The 9,831-nt window shown below is 42.3% G+C and overlaps 1 protein-coding gene across 1 annotated transcript; it reads left to right on the top strand.

The window, feature by feature from the left end:
• The first annotated feature begins 5,653 nt into the window (after positions 1-5,653).
• LOC307120259 (uncharacterized protein) lies at positions 5,654-8,888 on the top strand. Its single transcript, XM_079807191.1, has 3 exons — positions 5,654-5,783; positions 6,681-6,995; positions 7,453-8,888. Exons 1-3 carry the CDS (start codon positions 5,699-5,701, stop codon positions 7,803-7,805), a joined length of 753 nt encoding a protein of 250 aa, XP_079663317.1. The 5' UTR covers positions 5,654-5,698; the 3' UTR covers positions 7,806-8,888.
• The last annotated feature ends 943 nt before the right edge of the window (positions 8,889-9,831 follow it).

The raw sequence follows: 9,831 nt of genomic DNA, 5'->3' as shown, positions 1-9,831 counted from the left end.
GCTGCTGTCGAATCACAACACGGGAACCGCTGGCACAATCAGAACTCGTTACGTGTTTCTGAAGGAGGGACTTCATAGAACGAGGAAATTCTCAGGCCGTTTTTAGGACAGTGAAAACAGCGGTGTACAGATAAGTACATTGTGTGAAAAATACTGTTTTTTTTACACGCAAAACATGAACACATGTTATATTGCACACTGTAAACACAATCAAAGCCTCAAAAAAACACGAAAAACGGGACCTTTAAAGACTCCATTTGTCCATTGTTTATTTCTAAACAAACACAACAAAAAGCTCCGTTACCTTGTATCTTACACTATCGCCCTGTTCAAGCCGTTTTTGTAAAAATAGGCTAACGATTGCGTCATAACCACACGACTCTCGGCGCGCAGTAGAGAAATTACCATATAGACCCAAGGAGATGCTCGCAGGCAATCTTTTACTGTCTATGAGGCAATCGGGGGGGCGTGGAGGCATAAAGTCCGATAAAGTCAAGGGTGAAGCATGGTTGCCCACATCACATCTACGTCATCAAGCTCAGTCTGAGGCTGCGCAGTACGCTCAGTGAGTGCTTCTACTTAACTTCACTTTTTCTCTGTGAAGTCTATGCGGTCCAGTGTCCATTTCTTTTACTGTTTATGGTTTCAACCAAACCAGGAAAGAAAATGCCTCTGCACTCAATTGGATAGACCTACAACCAATCAGAGCAACGGAGCGACACGTAGTTGTCAACAGAACTCAACTGCACACACGATAGAAAAGGTAGAAGAAGAAGAGGAGTGTAAACGATCTTTGCCGGTGTGGTAAAAATAATTTAAGGATACACGGAGTACTTACTAACACCATCATCCTTTTTGAGAGACATAGTAATGGTGAACGCATATGCGAACAAGTTCTCCGTTTAGTAAACGAATTCAACCCAAGCGCTCTTTGGTGACGTGGATGATTACGTTACTGTTGATCATCTGTCCATCATCGTATAAAGCCTGCCCTGACAATGCTCAACAGCTCTGGTTCCAGCATAGTTGCTGGATCAAGTCCAGACCGAACTTACCGACCTCAAATGTTGTGGGCGGGGCTAAGTTTGGCTGGCATCCAGGCTAAGCACCAGGGGACTTAAAGTTAAAGGCCACTAACAGGCTTTTAATGGACCAAAAATAGAGTGAAAAATACCTGGGATGAAGCAAGACAATTAAAGGGGCACTTCAGCGCTGCGAAGATGAATGTGTATTTAAACTGTGTCATTTATGTAGTAGAAATGTGAAATTATTTTTTAATTTGGTGCCGTCTAGACTGAGAACTCCCAGAATGCACTTACTTCGCTGCACTACGAGGCCACTCCCTACACCACCCCCAGCGTCGTTTTGATCCTCATAATAATACAATAATTTCGTTCAGTTAGAGAATAAACAACACAATTAAAAACTGAACGTGTCTTTTCAATAAAGTGTGAGTGAGCCGAACGAAAGTCACGAGAGCTGACAAACGCAACTGCAGGAGTCAGATCTCATTAAGGACGAGAGGGAAGTAAGAGCTGAGCAGAGCTGAGGTAAGCGCGGCTGTCATTCTCAGCGCGTGTCTACTCTGGCGCGTTATCTGATCGCATATGGAAGCTAAACTTCCATAGGAATTCATTGAAAAGTTGAAACACTCAATTTGCTCTGCACCGCTCCGTTATGAATGCCTGAGGCCGTGCGCATTTACATTCTCTGCGTGTGATCTCTCCCCTATGGGCAGGTTGAAAACATGCGGAACAGCTCCATCTACTGGTTGTAGTCTTTAGCCTCTGGCCAAAAAATCCTCCGATGACGCAAAATGACGATATTTGCGTCATCTGAGGATTTTTTCCAGAAATAAAATGCATAATTCTCTCGTCTCATGGGGATATGAGGGGGGAAAGTACCATAATTCAAATATACTACCGGGTTTCTACTGATACAAAGCCTAATGCTAAATCACTGAAGTTACCCTGAAAGCTCAGGCCATGAGGCCGAAGCCCTTGAGACATGCCCAGCATGGGGCATAACACCCTAAAGGCCCGGGTATACTTCACTTACTGCGCCCGGACGCGTCACGCGCGCAGCCCTGTCCGCGCGTCTTTCAAAGTATACTACATCACGGATGCGCGCGGATGATCGTGTTCGACGCATGCGCAGTAAAAAAGTGTCTATGCTCCACCAGACATCGGAGGGCAGCACTGAGTCCTGTCATCAACGGGACATACGCTGGGCATGATCGGAGAAGAACTGTAGTGCATCCACCATTGCAACATAGTTTGGAAGAAACACTGAATAATCAAAAATTCTCTCTTTTTTTTCAAGCGTGTTGTTTTTAAACCGGTCTTTGCACACTCTTCTTCGACGGCTGAACACTGTGCTCAATACTGTGTTTATTGCCACCTAGTGGACTCTCCTGTACTGCTGGCGCATGCGCTGTTGCATGCGGACGGGGTGTGCGGCCGGCCGCGAGCCCTCCGAATGATGAAAATTACGTCATGCGGGCGGTGCACGAACGCGGACGCCGAAGTATACCCGGGCCTTAAGCAGACTAGTCCTCACAGAGGTCATAGCCAGAACCAGGCGAAGGTAGACGGCAAGGACCACCCGGCCGTTGTGTAGATGTCACCTGTGGACACTCTGCTGGACCATGCCCAAGTGGAAATCCTTCCACTGGTGGATTAGGCTCTCACTCCAATTGGACATTGCAAGCCCAAGGAGGCATAAGCCAGCGCCACTATCCAACGGGATAGTTTTTGCTTTGTAACCGGCCACCCCTTGGTGCCTCCGAGTAGGTGTAACCGGGCAGAGTATAAAGACTGCTCATCCTCAGAAACGGGGAGAGCAGAAAAGACAATGACCTGAGCTCTGAACTCACATTGCTGTAAAAAGGAAAGCCTCCATTATTGTGACAGACCCCCCCCCCCCCCCCCACCAGCCAACATTTATATACCCTTTTCCACCAAGGCAGTGCTAGAGCTAGTTCAGAGCCAGAGCTAGTCCCAGTTGATAGTTGGTTCGACTGAGGAGCCTTCTAAGAACCGTTTGCTTTTCCACATGCTGAGAGCCACAACAGAGCCATGTCTTACGTCACTGTATACGTCTCATCTTTCTCAGCAACACTAGCGAGGCAGCGGCTGTGTTGCAAAGTTGGGCTACTTCATCACTGTTGCCGCGGCTGTTTTTCATGTCCGCGGGTTGAAGCGACCCCAATTATGTGATTTTTAGCCCCGGGAATGCGAATTTTAGCAGGCAACCATGCCAAAAAAAAAAACACATTTTACCCCCAAATGTGATTTTTACCGGGGAATCCCCCCTGAAACGCGATTGGGCTTGTTTTGAGTAGCAATTGGGCGGGTTTTGTTGTGAAAACCTGGCAACCCTGGGCAGCGGAAAACACACACACACCAGGCTTGTTCGAGATGCATCGGCGCTGCGCAGACCGATCCACGTATGATATATAAAAAAAAAACGCATGAGTGAATCAAAAGCATAAGGGGCCCTATCTTGCACCCAGCGCAATTGACTTTGTACACCGACGCATGTGTCATTCCTATTTTGCACCCGCGCAAAGCGCGCTTTTCCCTCCACAGAAGCACGTCGCTAAACTAGTGAATGAACTTGCGCTCCCTGGGCAGTTCAGCGCAAAAAAGGAGGCGTGTTCCGGCGCAAACAATCCCTGGTGCTATTTTGCTGTTCCATTAAACAATTGCGCCACTGACCAGAAAAAACCTAGTCTAAAGTCAGTGGCGCGTTGCGCGTTGTTCATTATGCTATTTTAAGGGCGCATGCTTGACCATAATGTATAGCGTGCACAACGCGCATACACTTTGCTCATGTAATCTACACAGATGCAACAGTTATTTTTGCAAATCATAAATTGTTACACTAAAAAAATATTAACACATGAGATGACGGAAATCATTGTGGTGTGCCACGAAGATGTGAAAAAAATAGGCATAAATCTAGCTTACAAATGATTCAGGCTAATTGTAATAATTAAGGATAAGACCTGTTTGCCCAATAGTGGCAAGACATATATGTATATAAGGACATCTGACAAATTGGTTTGTCCGTCAAGAACCAGGAAAAAAAATCGACTGAAAAACTGAAAAAACTGAAAGACTGAAAAAAAAAAGACTGTAAAATCACCTTTACCATAATGTACAACATTACAACTTCACTTCTCTGTCTTTCACTGCTCTTACAAGCACATCAGTCTCCTCGGCTGTGAACCGCTCCTGGCGTGCGCCTGGTAAATACGCCATAATAATAGCAATCCATAATGGAACTTGCGCACCTGCTTTTAAAGGGAATGTTGGATGACGCTCTGATTGGTTTATTCACGTTACGCCCAAACCACACCTATGAATAATGAAGCTACTTCAGACCAACCCATTTTAGATTTGCGCCGGGCGCAAGAGCCATTTATCCCACTGGGAAAATAGCAACAGCGCCGAGACCCGCCCACAAAGTTACTTGCGCTTCGAGCTTTGACACTTGCGTTTCAGATCGTTAAAATAGTGCCCAAGGAGTCATATGCTCCTGACTCGTTATCATACGGCGATCGGTCTCTGCACAGCACCGCTGCGAACAAGCCTTCCATCAACAAAGCAAACGTTGCGTTACTATTGATGCTCATGGCTTTACGATCCTACATCGGCATCAAAACACAACGAAACACGTACAGCGAATCCAAGTTCGCCGTAATTTGTATAGACGGAGATTACAAACGAGCAGCAGCTGTTAGCTCCATTAGCTGCTATTTCAACAATGGCGGATCTCAAGTTTGTGTTGGTCTTGTTGACCCCGCCCCCAGCGCCTGACGTAATCGGTTCTTACTTCTAGCCCTGTTCTAGCCCAGCAATGTTTTGGTGCTACTTAAGAACCACTTTTCCTGGCTCGGAGCTGGGGCTTTGGGTGTGGAAACACAAAGAACCGATTTGAAACTAGGCTCTGGCTCCGATCTAGCTCTAGCACTGCCTTAGTGGAAAAGGGGTATATGTGGGGCCAATGTGGGTATGAAATGGGCTGAAAAATGGGCTCAATATGGGATTGTCCACGGGTTCCATAATGGCCCCATGTTAGTTGCCCACATGGATTTCATATAGGATGGCACTTGCGACTAAGTGGGACCCAATTGGGCAAAATGAATAAGACCCATCTCGGTCAGCTTTGGCCCTTTATATTTCATTTCAGCTTCTATATGGTAGACGGTATAAAGTACCTAGTGAAAAATACCATGTATAAGAAGACCTTTATTCCAACTGCAATTAGTATTTAAATTAGAATTTTGAGCTTAATTTTATAGGCTTTAATAAGAGTTGTGTGTAATGTAATATTTTTGTATTCTGCTGTATTTCTATAAAATGCTCTCTATTGCAGTTTGTGTGTGTGTGTGAGTATATAATGTAGAAAAAGTCACAAAAATGTATGCAACTGTAAATTTGGGGAATGATGGAATCATGTTAATTAACTAAAGGACTAGTCAATACCGTTAAGCAAGATTGATTTATGGTTTATTTAAACAGCAAAGGTAAAACATAAATTACAATTATTGAGACAAATGTGAATGGGGAGGAGTATTTACACTGCGTCACGTCAGGTTTTCTAGACTTCCGCTTAGGATACACCTGTGCATCATCTGTCGTTCTTTGATTGGTTTCCGGGTCACCGGTAGAGGAGGAAGCATTGAGAGGTGATGGCCGCGCCACGTACCAGGGAATACATGATGAAAAATAAGCTTTTCATTCATGTGTTAGCAGTGTTAGCATTCCTCGTGCAGGGTGAGATGCTGATTTTTTTATTTATAATTTTGGACATTTCATCTTCCTGTCAACGATGAAAAAGTATTTTTTAGACTCCGTGTTTACCTGCCGGAGAACCTGTTCCGATCAGTCTGTGCCGAATGAAAGTTGAAATAAGGAAGTCCTATGCATATCTGAGGGAATTTGACAAATAAAACGGGTATATTGAATAAAACATTAAATACATCAGTCCTAATCTGGTGGACATGGTTTTCCAGTTTTCATCAGGACGTTACAGAAACGTTATATATTATGTCTTAAATTAAGATGGAGAGTTAATTTAGGATTTCCCCCACAAATTCGTATTACAGTAATATTTACTCGTTTTATGATGATCCTGTCTTACAAAATCTAGTTAGGAAATATTTATTTTCTACATCGAGTTCGTTAATCGACTCTCAGGTCTGTTACCAAGCAACCAACGACGTGCATGTAAACATCAGAAGTTTTGATTGACTTGTTAGAAAAGGCTAAACCAATTACTATTTTTTTGGGAGTCTGTATTATTATTATTATTATTTTTTTAATCAGTGTTTTGTTATCAAAGTGCAGCACATTTGGGTCTGTAAAGGTAATGATCACCACTTGGGTGTGTAATGTAAGTGCAATAGATATAGAATATACGAATCAGGAGGTGTGTTGTATGAGGTGCATTAAGTTATACAAGATGCCGTACTCGTGCAACGTATGTTTGTCTGATGAGTGAATGTGTAAATCTATGATGTGCTTCGGCTGTTGTTTACATTACATTATGTATTAGGCTACATTATGAATCCAGACATATTTTATGTTGGAGAAAAAAAAAAATTCACAGAACTTTCCTAGTCCTACAGTCCAACAAGAGATTTATAATTAACTTGTTTATCTCTCCTCCAGGTGCGTCTAATGTTCATTCAGTGTCTGTGATGGAGGGAGATTCAGTCACTCTACACACTGGTTTCAAAATGATCCAAAAAGACAGAATTATGTGGTATTTTGAAGGCACTCTCATCATTGAAATCAGCGGAGATCTTAGTACGATCTGTAAAGATGATCAGTGTAAAGAAGTTGCTGAGAGATTCAGAGACAGACTGAAGCCGGATCATAAGACTGGATCTCTGACCATCACGAACATCAGAACCACAGACTCTGGAGATTATACACTAACGTTAAGGGGTGCCAGGAAACATAACTTCCCTGTTACTGTTCATGGTGAGTCATTAATTAATGTTTAAATTCAGGTTAAATGTGTTTAAATCACATCAATGTGTTTGTTTATTATGACCCTTCAGAGTTGCCTTTTCTATTTACAAGTACCTGCACTGTTCTGACCACCTTTCTTATCCCCTGTTAAATTGCTCTGTTATTTCAAACTCATTTTAAATCAAATCCCCAGCACTTTGAACTTCGGTGAGCTAAAAAACATAAGTAAAATGGATAAATGTTGCATAACAGACAGTCAAGAAAATGGGTAAATAAAGATAGACATTTCTTTAAGCACAATTCACTTTATATTTTATTAAGTTAGTTGTTTCTACTGGTTTGCTCAAGATCCAGTAAATCAACATGCACAACCCTTTTCATAGTTTGTTCCTGTTATAAAGTTTCTTCCCCAAAAAGATCCTCAATCATCTATTGGTTTGTGTTTCAGATGTTCCAGATGTTCCAGCTGTTGGACAAGGTGAAGGGAAGAGAGAGTCAGTGAAGGAGGGAGAATCTCTCACTTTAGATCCTGGTGTAAAAAGAGAACCTAATGATGTGATGTGGTTTTTTAATGACACTCTCATCACTGAAATCACTGAAGATCAGTGTAAGATCTGTACAGATGTTCAGTATAAAGAGAGATTCAGAGACAGACTGAAGCTGGATCATCAGACTGGATCTCTGACCATCACAAACACCAGAACCACAGACTCTGGAGAATATACAGTGAAGATCAAGAGCAACATCCATCATGGTCACTACAGCGTCATCACCACCACCAGTCTAAAGATCTTCAGTGTTACTGTCACAAGTGAGTAATTTGAGCATTAGGAAGGAAAAACACTTACAGAGGAATGTAAAAAAAAGATGGTATCAATATATCTTTTTATTTAAGTATATTGATGACTTACTGAAGCATTGCTACTTTTGACATGACTGTATGAAACGGTGATCTACTTTAAACTGGATCAGATTTAGATTTACTCTCTCAGTCTGTCTGATATCTCGGGGCCCTATCATACACCCGGCGCAATGCAAGTGTTTTTGGCTAGTTTCAGCCCGACGTCCAGCGTAAATGGCAAATGCTTTTGCGCCCATGGGTGTTCAGGTACGTTGCTATTTTGATTTTATATATATGTATATATTAGGGATACACCGAATCCAGATTTGAGGTTCGGCCGAATACCGAATCCACTGGTTAAGATTCGGCTGAAACCGAATACCGAATCTTACTGCCATCCTCAGTCCATTATCACAGGAAACACATTAACGAAGTAAACAACGCCTATTTATTTTATTATTTTTATTTTATCTGATCTATATGCGGCTGTTTGCACGGTAAAATAAAATACATTTTGGCTGCTGTCTGTATTCCTCCATGCACAACTCGTATTCTATCGGATGTTTCATACGCAAATGTTTTAACAGCGGCTGTTTAGGGTGCTTGCCACCACGAGACGAATCGGCATTGCAAATTGAACATGTAGCTCGACTTGAATCGCCTTCTTTTGACTTAAAGTAGCTACTGCCACGTTTTCTGTTCATGAGTTCCATTTTTACTTTCAACGGCGACATCACGTCCGACCAGCGGGGCGGGGCGCGCATAGTGCAAGCCTAGGGTTCAGGTTTGGTGGGAAAAAATTCTGAGGTTCGGCAGAAACCGAACCCCGTCAAAAAGCCCAATATTCGGCCGAATCCGAACCCGAATCCTGGATTCGGTGCATCCCTAATATATATATATATATATATATATACGTAAAAGTCGATCATTCTTTACAGATGACACGGACCGTAGGACCAAAGACAAGACAGAGTTATTTTTAAATTTCATAAAAGACAATAGTATTACAGGACTACTGGATTCTAAACAAAGAAATGCCACATTATCATTAAGACCTTGAAGGAAACTGATATGAGGGAGAAACACACACACACACACACACACACACACACACACACACACACACACACACACACACACATGTTGGGTTTTCATGTTTTATGGGGACTTTCCATAGGCGTAATGGTTTTTATACCGTACATACCGTATATTCTATCCCCCTACACTGCCCTTGCCCCTAAACCTAACCCTCACAGGAGACATTCTGCAATTTTACATTTTCAAAAAACATCACTTAGTCTGATTTATAAGATGTTTTCCTCATGGGGACCTAAAAATGTCCCCACAAGGATGAGGATTTCGGATATTGCTATCTTTGTGGGGACATTTTGTCCCCATAACGTGATGATTACCAGTCCACACACACACACACACACACACACACACACACACACACACACACACACACACACACACACACACACCTCATATGCTCAAGTATAAGGGGCTTTCCTTGCCATTAATGCTTGGATAACACGCCTACATCTCTGATTAAAAATAATGGCCAGTGCGGTGGATGGGATATACATAAACCTACCAACATCCGTGGCATAATTTTCAGAATGACACATTGCAAGATGAAAAAATAAGTTTTAGTCGCATAACAGTGGTTAATGGAAAGCCGTAATTTCGCAATAGTTGTTTATCGACATTTAGAAAATATTGCAAAAGTTGTGCACATATGTAATTGAAACGCGGCTAATGACCAACCCATTTTTTGTACAGTATTTTTTGAACGTGCGTACACTCTGCTTATTACACACACAGGGAAGCACAGCAGCACGCATACCTTTATAAATATTAAAAATAAAAGGGTTAAAATGTAAAAGATTATTATTGTGTACATAAATATAAAATAATATGCACCTGCGCCATGTGCTTCAGACCATGCGTTTAGATCGTTAAAATGGGGCCCTAAGTGTTTCTAGATCTGACAGATTCACT

The sequence above is a fragment of the Gobio gobio genome (genome assembly GCF_949357685.1).
Source record: "Gobio gobio genome assembly, chromosome: 24".
NCBI lineage: Eukaryota > Metazoa > Chordata > Actinopteri > Cypriniformes > Gobionidae > Gobio > Gobio gobio.
Note: the sequence above shows the minus strand (reverse complement) of the source record. Positions and strands in the feature narration are given on the sequence as shown.

Coding starts and splice junctions, on each gene's coding strand:
- LOC307120259 (XM_079807191.1), top strand. CDS start 5,699: ATGGCCGCGCCACGTACCAGGGAATACATGATGAAAAATAAGCTTTTC. Junction 5,784..6,680: donor GTTAGCATTCCTCGTGCAGG/GTGAGATGCTGA, acceptor TCTCTCCTCCAG/GTGCGTCTAATGTTCATTCA. Junction 6,996..7,452: donor CTTCCCTGTTACTGTTCATG/GTGAGTCATTAA, acceptor CAGATGTTCCAG/CTGTTGGACAAGGTGAAGGG.